Below are 14522 nucleotides of genomic sequence, written 5' to 3'. Positions count from 1 at the left end.
GTAAGTTTAGCGAGAAAAATTAGATCAGCAGCATGGAGGATAGATTGGAGTGGAGAGAGTCAAGGAGGTCAGATGGGAGGAGGATACAGTAGTCTAATCTGGAGTTGACCTGTGAGTGGATGAGGGTCTTAGTAACGGGATGTAGTTATGTGAACGGCAGTTGGCAGACCGCTGATCACTATACCGACACCAGAATCCCAAGTGCTGGACAGCCCGACAGTCAGCATGCCGACTAACAGGGATTATTCTCACTCGTGGGTGTTCACGACACCCATAGAGTGGGAATAGAACCTGTGGTGAGCGCAGCGAGCCAACGAGCCTGCTGTGTGGGAGCGCAGCGAGCCTGCAAGGGGATTCAATGTGCTCACGCCCCCCCTCCCCCCAGCCAGAATTCTGGAGACCAGGATCCCGGGGTCGTTATAGTGACCACCGGGATCTCAAATGCCAGTTTCCCAATACCAACCCTTAGTAATGTCCTGGGTGAGAAAGGGTCTGATCCTAGAAGTATTTTTGAGATGGAAACTGCAGGACTGCAAAAGGTACTGAATGTGTGGTTTGAAGGAGAGGGAGGAGTCAAAGATAACTCCAAGACAGGGAACTTGTGGCTGAAGGAGAGGGTTGTGCTGTCAATAGATAATGAAACTGTGGGAGGCGAGGTTATGCAGGAGCATTGGCGGATCCTGACCCAATCAAACCCCCCCCCCCCCCCCCCCCCGCCCCACCACCACCACCACCCGTCCTGCCCAATTCCTGTAGTTTCTGGCTCTTTTTTTTTTTTACTTGAGAACAGCAGTAACATGGCAGTACAGCTGGAGCCCACTGCAATGAAGTGGCCCACAGCAGCATTGACGGCAGTACTAATACACAATAACTAATTGCACTGACTAATTACAGCACTCTGCCGCTGCTGCCAGATGCGATATGTAACAAACAAGAGGAGGAGCTGATCAGGCTGGAGTAGAGGAGGGGGGCCCCTCCCCTCCCCTCCCATCCACACCCCTTTACCTCCCATTTCCTCCCCTTCTTTTACTCTGCTTGTTGCCGGGGCTCGAATGTCACAGTCTAGTGACTGACCTTAGTGCAAAAACCCAGGTCTACTCTATCACTCCATCATAGCTTGGCCCCTGATTTGTTCTCTGCATCATAGATTGGTTAATGGGTGAAGGTCAGTTCACTCACAGCATACACTCTCACTCTCCCCCTCCCCCTCTCCCTCCCACTCCCCCTCTAACCAACTCTCTCTCTTTCCCTCTCTCACCCTCTATCCCTCTACATTCCCCACTCTCCCTCTCTCTCTACTCCTGTCTCCCTCCCTTGCCCTCTTTCTCTCTCCCTCTTTCTCCATCCCTTGCCCTCTTTCCCTCCTTCCCATTTATGTCTCTCCCTCCCTGGCCCTCTCTTTTCTTTTACTTTAAAATGTTAACAACTTGCATTTGTGACCCACACACCACATATCCTGTGAGGCCTCTCTCTATCTCTCTCCCTCTATTGTTCCATTTTTCTCTCCCTCTCTTCTGTCTCCATCTATCGCTCTTCCTTGCTCTACCTGTCTCCCTTTCTCTTTCCTCCCTCTCTCTGTCCCTCCCTCTCCCCTCTTTCCCTCTCTCTCCCTCACCCTCTCTGTCTCCCTTTATCTCCATCCCTCGTCCTTTCCCTCCCTCAATCTTTTTCTCCCTCCATCTCCCTCTCTCTGTCATTCTTTACCTCCCTCTCTCTCTCCCTCCCTCTATCATCTTTCACTCTCTCTCCCTCGCCCTCTCTGTCTTTTTCTCCATCCCTTGTCTTTCTCCCTCCCTCTCTCCATCCCTCGCCCTCTCTTTCCCTTCCACGCCCTCTCTCTCCTTCCCTCATCCTCTCATTCCCTCTCTCACCCTTTCCCTCTTTTTCTTCCATCTCTCTCTTCCTTTTCAATTTTTTGTTTTACTAATTTTAACAACTTGCATTTGTGGCCCACACACCACATATCACCACATCTGTGACCCCTCTGTCAACCTTCCTACCTCTCGTCCCCCCCCCTCTCCCTCCATCTCTCTCTTTTCCTCTATCTCCCTCCCTCTCTACTCCTCTTTCTCTCCTGCCCTTACCCTCTCCCTTTCTCTCTTAATTCTTTCTTCATCCCTGCCCTTTCTTTCCCTCCCTTGCCCTCTCTCCATCCCTCGTCCTCTCTCTTTAACCCTCGTCCTCTCTCTCCCTCCCTTGCCCTCTCCCCCCCCCCCCCCCTCTCTTCCTTTTTACTTTTTTTGTTTTTACTAATTTTAACAACTTGCATTTGTGGACCACATATCATGTATACTGTTAGGCTTCTCTCCCTCCCCCTGTCTCTCTCCCTTTCTTCCTCCATCTCTCTTTCCCTCCCCTACCCTCTCTTCCCCCTCTCACCCTCCCTTTACCTTTCTCCCTCTCTCTGTCCCTCCCTATCTGTCTACCTCCCCCTCTCTCCCCCTCTCTTGCTCTCTCCCTCCCTCATCATCTCTCACCATCCCTCACCCTCTCTCTCTCTCTCCATCCCTCGTCCTCTCTCTCCCATCACCCTCTCTCTCTCTATCTTTTTACATTAATCTTGCATTTGTGGCCTGCACACCACATATACTGTGAGGCCACAACCCTTGTAGTGAGATCATGTCCCTTTTGTGGCCCGCACACCACATATCCTATGAGGCCACACCCATTTTCTGGTGGCACCTTTGTCACACACAAGATACCTAGTACCACTAATCACCCTCCCTTCCCTTATTGTGGTGCCCCCCTGTCATTTTCTTCTGGATTCACTCCTGTGCAAGAGGGTGGGAAGATTCTCAGAACAGTCTTAAACATGTTAAAATTAGGATAGCGCTGGGGCATCGAGGAAGAAATAACAATGTGACATTTGGAAATAAGACTGAGGAGAGGGGGAGGTAAGGGAAGGAAAGGTAGATCTGACTATCGTCATAATAGAGATCTATCTATCTATCTATCTCCCTCTGCAGCAGTTGTGTTACATTCAAATATTATTTTCCATTATTTGCAGCAGCATATAAATATATATTTTAAAAATTGGGAGGATGTAATAATGTAATATGTAATGGTGAAAAAAATAAGTGTGTGTTAATACATTAAAAAATATAAAGATCAAAGTATTTATCTAAAAGTAAACAAGAGAAGAAAGTCATGTGTAGGGATTCCAGTGAATTTTTGGGTCCCTATAGATACCTGGGATTACAAAATGAAATCCCGGGATTATGTACGTCAGTCTGAGTCTGTCACTTATAATTGTTTGGGCAAAAAGCTAGGTGGGCTGATGTAGGACTTCTTCATACAGGTCAGGAATGGAAAAAATGCAGCAGGTCTGTAATTCTAGAGAATGGAGCAGTACCAGTTATATAGGATTGCCGGTATGTGGAGCAGCACCATCTAGGCAGGATTGCAAGGTTGTAGCAGTACCAGATAGACAAGAGCACTTGGATGTCGCAGTACCAGCTTTAAAGAGTTACTGGGATGGTGCAGTATCAGATAAGCAGGAGCACTGGGATATTGCAGTACAAGTCGTGCAGGATTACTGGGGTTTTGCAGTATCAGATAAGCAGGCACACTGGGATATGCAGTACCAGGTATCAGAATTACTGGTAGGAGTTAGAGAGTGCTGGAGATGACAAATTCAACCAGCTGAACATTAGCCAGAGAGATACTCAGCAACGGGTGTAGTATGAGTGGCCGGCGGCCGGGATCACGGGGGCCAGCATACCGGCGCCGGGATCCTGACCACCGGCATACTGACAGCTGGGCGAGCGCAAATGAGCCCCTTGTGGGCTTGCTGCACTCGCCATGCTGCGGGCATGGGGGCATGCTACACACGCCACGCTATTTATTCTCCCTCCAGGGGGGTCGTGGACCTCCAAGAGGGAGAATATGTGTCGCCATTCCGGCGGTCGGGATCCCAGGAAGTGCTTTCCCAGGAACTTTATACCCCTGGGTTGTTACTGATTGGTTTGTGCAGTGCTGCAGCACCTCCCATACCTCCTCCATTGGTGCTTATAGGTATGTGTTACAGAGTAAAATGGCGGCACCCGGTGTCAGCTTCACGTGGGACGCCGATCACTGGGACCACTGCCGGGAGTGAGCGGCAGCGGCCGCAACCAGCACCGTGGAAACGGGAAAGTGTCCGGCCCTGGGAAGGAGAGGCAAGAGAGTGTCTAGCGGGACAGCACTGTGTACGCTCTCTTCATGACAGGCTTATTGATCACTGCTGTGTCTATATGCACAACCATATATTTTATTGTAAAAGGAAGAGATGTTCTGTTCATAAAATGGGTTTATTTTTACCAAGAATTTCCAATAAATGTTTATTATTTATATTCAAAGCTGCTTTCTTTACCATGGATATTTACATTTAATAGACAAGAATGTGTACTAATATGCTGCTTTGTCAGTCAAGGTAACACTATTTATTGTTCAAGAATTTGATGAAACTGTGTTCCTAATCATTAGCTATTCATGAAAAGAGAGAGAGATTATTTTATTAGCAATATGTTTAATCAATAGTACCTGGCACACGGAAGTACAGTTAGAGTGCCTTTATAAAGATAGTAAAAAGAGTTCTATAAATCAAATATTATATTTAAAGAGCTTATATGCTTTCATATAGTAACTCAGTATCAGCCTCTAATTTTATTTTTATTTCTTATTTCTTTTGCTTTAGGAATGGATTGAAAAGGGAACACCAAAAGTTTTCTGGATATCAGGTTTTTACTTTACCCAGTCTTTTCTGACTGGAGCATTGCAAAACCATGCTAGGAAGTACAAGACTTCGATAGATTTACTGGGACTGCAGTGTCAGATAACTGACCATGATTGTGTGACTGACATTGACATATATCCGGTAATAATTCAATTGCTTACTAAAGCTTAGTTTACAATTTCCATGTGTCCACCATTAGTGATTTTTGCTGCAACTATACATTACATTTTTCACTACAGTTTCTTTATTCTAGTTTTGTGATTATAGTTAAAGAAGGCAGAGTATATAGAGCTATTAATTGTGACAGCTGCATGATCAATACATATTACAAACTGTTTATTCAGACAATACAGTTCAACATTACAGTTACCCAAGTCTTGGTTGCTTAATAAATGAATTCCTCATCTATTTGATTTAATGTCTCATCGAGTGCAGGCTGATGGCATATATATCAATGGCCCTTACATGGAAGGAGCAAGATGGGACCGCAACAGGCATGTGATTGCTGAATCTTTCCCCAAAGTTTTGTATGAAAGCATGCCTATTGTATCCTTACTCAATCAATTTATCATTCCGTTACTTTTACTAAGATATACAAATATAGACCTGTAGTGAACAAGTCCAGATTCCAGTCATTTACAATTTAGTATAATATTCAGACTAGTACAGACTGACTTCATATGTAACTTACATGGCCGCTATTTGCGGCCAGCATGTACCACTCTTTAGTAAGCTCCATCACACACACACCACACACACATATATATATATATATATATATATATATATATGGGTTGGAGACAAGTAGTTAAGATACCGGCCGTCAGAATACCGACCCCGGCATCACGTCTGGTCTTAATCCCGAAAGGTGCCCTAAAAGGGAGTTAGGGTAATTTGGGTCCTATGGTAGATGATAATACTCAGAACAATTTCCTGAGATCTTTCCTTAACAGACTGGTACAGATATGGCTTCTTCCTGGAGAAAAAATAGCTGAAATAGATTCAGTTTATCAATGCCCAGGTAAAGTATGTTTTTCTCTACAAATGAAACAACATAACCCCATGCTACAGGTAGTTTGTGATCTTCTGTATAGGAAACTGACAAATGCTTAGGCAGCACCAATGAAAAGGAAGCTATGAAAGTTATTTTATTAAATATTTTCTTTGCCAGCCTTTACACCAGGTACACACAGTGGAAGGTGTGAGGCTAAATTAATTGACTGTAATAAACAACTCAACTGCTTTAAAATATTACACATATTGCCAGGAGCTCAGTTCAGGTTCCGTAATGGTAGGAAGAAGGCAAGTTGCGGTCAGTAACATAGCTAATTTTTTCTCACAACCCATAGGTGTAAAAAAATATTAGCATTATATTCTCCTGTGATGCATGCAGCCCAAAACGGCAACTGCATATTGCACTGAATACAATTCCCTCTTTGACTGAGGCACTTGCTGGACACAACACAACCCAATGAATGAAGTCTGATCAGCACATTCATTTTTATGCACTGCCCTTGACGTTTCCTAGTGTGACACATGTTTGATTGTATTGGATTAAGCTCTGTTCACTGAATGAAAAAAAGCAAATACAAGTTGAGTATCCCATATCCAAATATTCCGAAATACGGAATATTCCGAAATACGGACTTTTTTGAGTGAGAGTGAAGTAGTGAAACCTTTGTTTTTTGATTACTCAATGTACACAAACTTTGTTTAATACAAAGTTATTAAAAATATTGTATTATAAGACCTTCAGGCTGTGTGTAAGGTGTATATGAAACATAAATAAATTGTGTGAATGTAGACACACTTAATGCACAAAGTTATAAAAAATATCGGCTAAAGTTAACTTCAGACTGTGTATATAAGGTGTATATAAAACACAAATGCATTCTGTGCTTAGACTTAGGTCCCATCACCATGATATCTCATTATAGTATGCAATTATTCCAAAATACGGAAAAATCCGATATCCAGAATACCTCTGGTCCCAAGCATTTTGGATAAGGGATACTCAACCTGTACTTGTAAATGCAAGTTTAAAAGTGAGGGCACACCCAAAGACCTTGAGTTTGATTAAAACTACATTTATTTTCATTCAAGCGAAACATTCTGAAAAATTCACATTTGAAAAAAGATTAAATCTGAGTATACATACAGTAAAATATGGTGCCTGTTTTTATTGGATGACCATTTGTGTACAGTACTATAACAATGTTGGTGGCTGACGTATTACTATTTCCACAGTTTACAAGACAAGTGCTCGACGCGGGGAGCTTTCCACAACAGGACACTCTACCAACTACGTTCTCACCATGAACCTTGCAACAGACAAACCTGCAAATCACTGGGTGAACAGAGGGGTGGCTTGCCTCTGTCAGCTGGACTATTAGTCTGCTCCAGAAATACGGAAATATGTGCAGACATATTTAGAGATGAGTCAGTTTCTTCTTATTAGAAATGGCCGGTTTGGTTTTGATGGCCAACTTAGCACAAGTTTGGATCTGAAAACGTCACCTTATTGGCTATCAGGCTATACAGCAGGCATTCCCAACCACGGTCCTCAAGGCACACCAACAGTGCATGTTTTAGTGAAATCCAGGCTTCAGCACAGGTGACTTAATTAGTAGCTCAGTTATTTTGATTTAACCATCTGTGCTGCAGCCTGAATATCACTAAAACCTGCACTGTTGGTGTGCCTTGAGGACCGTGGTTGGGAAAGCCTGCTATACAGAATACAAGAGCTGGATAGCCAATAAGATGACATTTTCAGATCTGAAAGTAACCGAGCCAAAACTGAACCACTCATCTCTAGTTCTCACACCTTCAGGGGTTTATTTATTAAAGGTCGATTTTCATCAGGTTTCATCAATTGAAAATAGATCTCAATTGATGTAGGGCTCCAGGGGTTGAAAAACACATTTATTAACAGATTACTTTTTTATAATAATTTTTAAAAGTTAGTAAATGTGTGTTTTATTCCTGGAAGTACAACATCGATTTAGATCGATTGCCATTGTTTCGATATAGATAAAAATTGATGGAAATCTACCTTTAGTAAATATACCCTTCAATGTGTGTTTACATCTGAAACCAACAAGAGATCTAAAAAAATATCTATGGTTAATTTAGCAGGTTTCTTCCAAACACGTAAACTGGCAATATGCATCAAAATCCGGATCATCCAAGCTGGCTTGTTTATCTCTAGTGCATACATATTATTGTCAGCCTTGTCCCCGAAGAAATCAATAGTTGTAAAAGTAATGATTAAGGCGGTGGTGTTTTCTAGTGCTGATACATAATTCCATAACTCAATGCCTGAAATTGTATGCTTTGTCTGTAGAGACCTATATCACACAAAAGTCACATCATAAATATATTACTATGGAAAGTACATTGTATTTTAGCTTTACTCCCTGTTCCTAAGTTGATCTTTTTTAATTGTTTAATCATTTCCTTTGTGAGAAAATTCACACTTGTATTGTTATTATTTTTAATGATGCATTTTAGATTCTGTCATGAAATATTCCGTGACATAGAAGAAACGATCAAGGGTTTCAATCCACCATAAAGGAATGCTGGTGTTTCCTACAATTTCATCACATAACTATAAAACATTTCTGGAATCTGTGATCCAAGTATTACTTCTTCTGCGGGGGTATATATATTAACTAAAGAGCGGGATTTTAGAAGTGGATATGTTAATGAATAGCAACCAATCAGATTCTACTTATCATTTATCTAGCATCTTCTAGAAGATAATAGCTAGAATATGATTGGTTGTTATGGGCAACATCTCGACTTCTTAAAACTCGCACTTTAGTAAATATACCCCTGCATTATTACATTCCACTCATGAGGACAACTCTTACTGTTGAAGTAACAGTATACTTTTCAGCCAAGTTCCATAGCAATATGTTAGGGGGTGATAGCAATGCTGGTGGCGTTCCACTCTGCTCTGTTCTGCATGTGAAAACTTCAACATGGCTTCCCTGTACATGCACCACCCCCATGCACACTCAGAAAAATAAAATGAGGGTTTGGTGATGCTATGTGGGTGCAATGGAACCTGAATGCGGGAAGAAGAGTGGTGACAATGGGACGTCCACTCTAATGAGCCCCTCTGCACTTCTGAATGTGTGCTGGGGTCAGAACGCATGTAATAAAGCCCCATTTGGGCTTTCACTCTCCACCCCCCATCCCCCACTGCAATAGTGCTAGTTACACCACTACACTCTATAAAGTTAGTCTGTATTGTTGTTATAAATCAAAACTAGTTTAACTCATTGTAATGATGATATTTTATAATTCATGTACCCTTTGGGTATATAAACATTAATGTTTGGTTTGAAATACATGTACAATACTTTTGCAATGGAATAAATTACTTTTTACTACCATTCAAATTATACTACAGTTGTAGCTTCCAATTTAATTGAATAAAGTCCTATTTTTTTATTTGTCAACTATCCACCCTTGCACAATAAGTTGGCACATATAAATTTTGTGATCTTTATAATGTTTCTGAACATCTAGTAAGTTGAATTACTTACTGTGATATAAAAACAATTCAGCAGTCACACAACATGGCCCCCACTGTCACACAAGTGATAGTGGTGGCCATAGTCACTGTTAGACACAGTGACCTAACTAATGGAGGCAACAGAAGCATTTGGCTTCAGACGTCACGGTTCATGGAGGGCACTGAAAACATTACGGTGCTTATTCTCAACTTGTCAGTCACTTAGCACTAAATAGCTCCCTAGGAGACACTACCTTTCTGCTGAACCTCCAGCAGTGCCAATAAAATAAAAGTGGGTGTTTGGTGGAGGAGCTTACTTGCCTTTATTTTTAGGTCTCCTCTTTGGAAGAAGGAGATGCTGCTGACCACTTCAGGGAAGGGGGGGAGGGGTGGGGCCAGGCTGTCATGTCACTAGGACCTGTCATGTCAAAATGCTGAGAGTTATGGATCCATGATGAAGGAGCAGGGTTAAAATGAAGCGATTTAACATAATTTAGCCCCCCCCCCCCCACACACACACACACACACACACACACACGCATACGGCAAAGGGTTTCCCAGTATAATATCTTCATACTGCACACTTCATTAGGAAGTGGGCAGATGCGGGAGATCAGTCCAATCTTCTTGGGTTGTGGGGGAGCCCAACTATCCCGAAACTTCCGGGAGAGTATGCAAGCATGTAGGGAAGACTGTAGTTACTGGCAGACATACAGTAGTCCATAGTAAACTAAAACAGAAGGGGCTAGAAAACATGCAGAAGAATAATCTATGATCATCGTCCTCTGCTATTTGAACCTGTCCCTGACCAGCCATAAATCATATGGCTTACTCAGGTGTATTTATTACCAGCCTGCTTTGTATGTTTTTGCAGTTGTGCAAACACTCCCTTACTATACTTAAGTTAGAAAGCAGCCATTCTCCTATCTAAGCACAAGTAGGCATACATGGAAGGATCAAGCAACTTTGCAATTATCTATTATCACCTCCCGAATATCTGTTAGGATTGTGCTTAGAGGTTAGGATAGAAACCGTGGCAGACTGAGGTATTCAACAGCTTCTAAACCCATTTCCAATGTTTGCATCAGTTGGCTTGAAATCAATTAACTTCGCTGACACTCTAGAGTTTAGCCTTACTGATCAGCACTGTGACATCTTGGTTTATTGACTTTTTGGGATTGTTTCCAGCTGGCTTTATAAGTATATCAGTAGCACTCTCACCTTGCCTGTTATAGCGTTAGCTTGCTTAGGTATTTTGCTCAGTATCTGTTGGTTGTCTTGGAATGTTTGTCTGCAGTTTGCCTTGTTCATGGTTTGTGACCCCTACTGTTCTTTTCTGATGAAAGCAATATATGCATAATATTTTTTTATTTATTAACAGTTTCTTATATAGCGCAGCATATTCCATTGCGCTTTACAATTAGAACAACAGTAATAGAATAAAACTGGGGAACAACAGTAATAGAACAAAACTGGGTAAAAAAACAGACAGACATAGAGGTAGGAAGGCCCTGCTCGCAAGCTTGCAATCTATAGGGAACTAGGCATTGATACTATATTAGTAAACCTCTGCATTTCTCAGTTACTGGTAGTCCTTTGTTGCTTTGGCTGACTCCAGTCACACATCTTATGGCCCCACATGGAGGCCTCATGCAGTCCTCAACAGCTCAGATATGAAGCAATAAGATCTGGTATCCTTCCTGGCCCACAAATATACTAGTAGGTTAAATAGCTCCTTACAAAAATTAACCCTAGTGCACTGTCGCCCAGATCTTATGGCCTCACATGAAGGCCTCATGCAGCCCTCAACATCTCAGATATGAATCAATAAGCTCTAGTATCCATCCTGGCCCAAAAATATACTAGTAGGTTAATTAGCTCCTTACAAAAATGAACCCTAGTGCACTGTAGCCCAGATTTATCAAGCCTTGGAGAGTGATAAATTGCATGGTGATAAAGTATCAACCAACCAGCTCCTAACTGCCATGTTACAGGCTGTGTTTGAAAAATGACAGTTAGGAGCTGATTGGTTGGTGCTTTATCCCCAGCTCCACTGGGACAGGAACTGATGTGAATGGCCAAATATTCTCTCCAAAAGCACTGTGGATATTACTTTAAAAAAAAACTAAAATAATAATAAATAAATAAATAGGTGTATTTTTGTCCTGGTGGTACTCCTTGGTGATTATTTATGTATCCTGCTTTTCTATACTGCTCTGTCACACTGTCATAAAACATAGGTATAGTGAGGTTCACATATTTTATGAAGAAGCACTTTACTAATATGCAGGACACTGTGGTCTAAACTCTAGTCTGGCCCAGCTGCAACCTAGGTAGGCTACATGGCATGGGGGTAACTATAGTAGTTGAAAGAGGTGCAATTGCAATTGGCCCCCTATACCTAGGGGCCTTGGTCAAGGTCCTAAAGTTGCATACCAATTTCCCAGAATTACCTGGTAAGCAATTACGTCTGATCCATTCCACAGCCTGATTTGCGAGACATTACATTTTCAGTGAGAGGAGCATGTAGTAGGTGTTATAATGGTTATGGGGCACTGTAATGTGGCATAATTTGAACTGGAGGAGACTGTAATGTCGCACAGCATGAACTGGAGGGCACTGTAATGTGTCAAAATCTGATATGCTCATTGTAATGTGGAGGCCGCTATAATGTTAAATAAGAACTTGGGCACTTTAATGTGGCACAATATGAAATTGAGGCACCATAGTGTGGAATAATATGAACTGGGGCACTATAACGTGGCACAATTTGAACTGGAGGGCACTGTAATGTGGCATAGTAAGAACAAGGGGCACTGTAATGGGACATAATATGAACTGGGGACACTGTATGTCATAATAAAAAAATTTTACACTGTGTGGCATAATATGCACTGTCAGCCCATCCATACTTTCTGCTCCTACTATAGTGCATAATCCAAGTAGGTGAGCGCACACAACCCTCATTCTGTTACAGCCCTACAATGTGACATCATGTAAACTAGAAATACGATGATTCATAAAATAAACAAGTGCATTACTATGGGGCATAATATTAACTAGTGCGCTACTATGGTTCCGAAAATGAACTAGGGCACTATTATGAGGCATAAATGTAATTACTGCTGCAGAGATGTGCCTCTCAAGGAGCATTGGGACAGGGGGCCCTTCAATATATATGGGCCCACAAAGTTCTGGTTATGCCCCTAATACATGGGGCCAGGTCTCAATAGGCAGTGCTTGTGACTTCCTCCACAGTACAGGCTGGTTTCAGTCTGCATTTCTGAAAAAATAAATTTCTATGAGTTCTTGTATCTAGTTCATAACCATATATTCATGTACAAAAGCTTTCTGTGTGTTTGAAATGGAGCATTGTTGGATGAACATGATAGCTTTTTGATGAGTTTGGGCGAGATAATAAGAAAAGGAAATTAATTCTTAATTCTTGCCTTGATACAATTAGTCTAGGCATTATAATTACAGTTTTTTCACTGTTACTAATGAATCTAGTGATTATAAGAACATTTCAGTTTTCATTAATCAAGAAAAATTGTGTTTAAATTATCTAGTTATACTGCATAACCATATTATGGTTATACATCTGCTTACAGTTAAGTGCTATAAATATATATGTTATGCAATTAGGATGGTTTTACCATTTACTGTGTTTGAAAAAGGAACAGCAACCACCTCTAATGTTCACAGCAAAATCCTTGTATGAGTAATAAAACTTAGCAATACATTCCACAATTTTATTTTGAATGGCACAGTGGTTAATATTGTTGTCTCGTAGTCCCTGTGCCATGGGCTCAATTCTAACTTGGCCATGCACTATGGTGATGTAAAGGTGGGCACATTTTACGTAAATGATGCGGATGTAAAATGTGCCTGTTAATAGAACAGATTTTGCACTATATTCTCAGAGCTTGAAATGGTTTTATGTAATACTATATTAAATTAGGAGGAGTGGGGGGGGGGGGGGGGTCAGCAGGAGAGACAAAATCAACACATCCACCAGCCACTCATGCAACTCACTTGCATTGTGCATCCCCTTACCCAGGTGTCACCTGATTAAATAAAATTGTACTTTAAAAGAAAACCAAACAAGAGCATACAAGTGAACTTTATTATGTTTTATTTCACATATATTTCTCATTTTTAGTACAAATGAGTTGGCTCGGTTCTCCATGCACTACTTCACTAATAAATAGGAGCACTGAATCAATATAGATAACAATCAGTTGATAGAAGAGCAGGAGCAGCAACCAAGTACTAGTGCTGTGGCTGCTGTCAGTTATGATGATCTTCATAGTATCCTGAAATAAAAGCAATACTTTACAAATGTTAAAGTACTTCAAAATCTACTAAAGCCAGTGTTCAAGGGCATAGAGGGTTTAAGAAAGGGCACCTGAAATCAAAACAATACTTTACAACACTAAAGAAAAATAAATCACCTCTCATACAGGGGTAGTTTACTACCGAAAAAAATAAAATTGCCACTATACAATACACCACAAATAGTGGCAAGGAAAGGCTCAGTTTTGCAGTTGTCAATGAGGCATCTTCTTCTGTCTCTCTTGACAATGCAAGACCTTCTCACTCAAGGGTAAATTTGCTAAGGCTTCTAAATATGAAAAGAGCTGATGTTGCCAATAGCAACTAATTCGATTCTGTCTAACATGTTTTTATTGCATCATAGAAAATTAAAGACATAGGCCCTCATTCCGAGTTGTTGGCTCGTTGCCGAATTTCGCTATATTGCGATTAGTCGCTAACTGCGCATGCGCAATGTTCGCAGAGCGCATGCGGTTAGTTATTTTACTCAAAAGTTAGGTATTTTACTCACGGCATTAAAAGGATTTTTGTTCGTTCTGGTGATCAGAGTGTGATTGACAGGAAGTGGGTGTTTCTGGGCGGAAACTGGCCGTTTTATGGGTGTGTGTGAAAAAACGCTGCCGTTTCTGGGAAAAACGCGGGAGTGGCTGGAGAAATGGGGGAGTGCCTGGGCGAACGCTGGGTGTGTTTGTGACGTCAAATCAGGAACGAAACTAACTGAACTGATCGCAGTGGCAGAGTAAGTCCCGAGCTACTCAGAAACTGCAAAGAAATTTCTATTCGCAATTATGCAAATTTTTCGTTCGCAATTCTGCTAAGCTAAGATACACTCCCAGAGGGCGGCGGCTTAGCGTGTGCAATGCTGCTAAAAGCAGCTAGCGAGCGAACAACTCGGAATGAGGGCCATAATCAAACTAAGGCAATAGAACACACTGTGTAATCAAAAATGTT

General features: G+C 41.7%; 1 protein-coding gene across 1 annotated transcript in view; it reads left to right on the top strand.

Annotated features, from left to right (window-relative positions):
• The window catches only part of LOC134934622 (dynein axonemal heavy chain 3-like), a 1803147-nt gene extending 1795877 nt beyond the window's left edge, over positions 1-7270 (top strand). The window contains exons 78-81 of the mRNA XM_063930015.1: positions 4676-4855; positions 5150-5260; positions 5678-5735; positions 6962-7270. Coding sequence (XP_063786085.1) covers positions 4676-4855; positions 5150-5260; positions 5678-5735; positions 6962-7107 — 495 coding nt within the window. The 3' untranslated portion in view covers positions 7108-7270. The remainder of the gene's footprint in view (positions 1-4675; positions 4856-5149; positions 5261-5677; positions 5736-6961) is intronic.
• The last annotated feature ends 7252 nt before the right edge of the window (positions 7271-14522 follow it).

Source organism: Pseudophryne corroboree, chromosome 6, assembly GCF_028390025.1.
Source record: "Pseudophryne corroboree isolate aPseCor3 chromosome 6, aPseCor3.hap2, whole genome shotgun sequence".
Lineage (NCBI taxonomy): Eukaryota > Metazoa > Chordata > Amphibia > Anura > Myobatrachidae > Pseudophryne > Pseudophryne corroboree.
The sequence above is the reverse complement of the archived record's forward strand: the minus strand, read 5'-3'. Positions and strand labels throughout refer to the sequence as shown.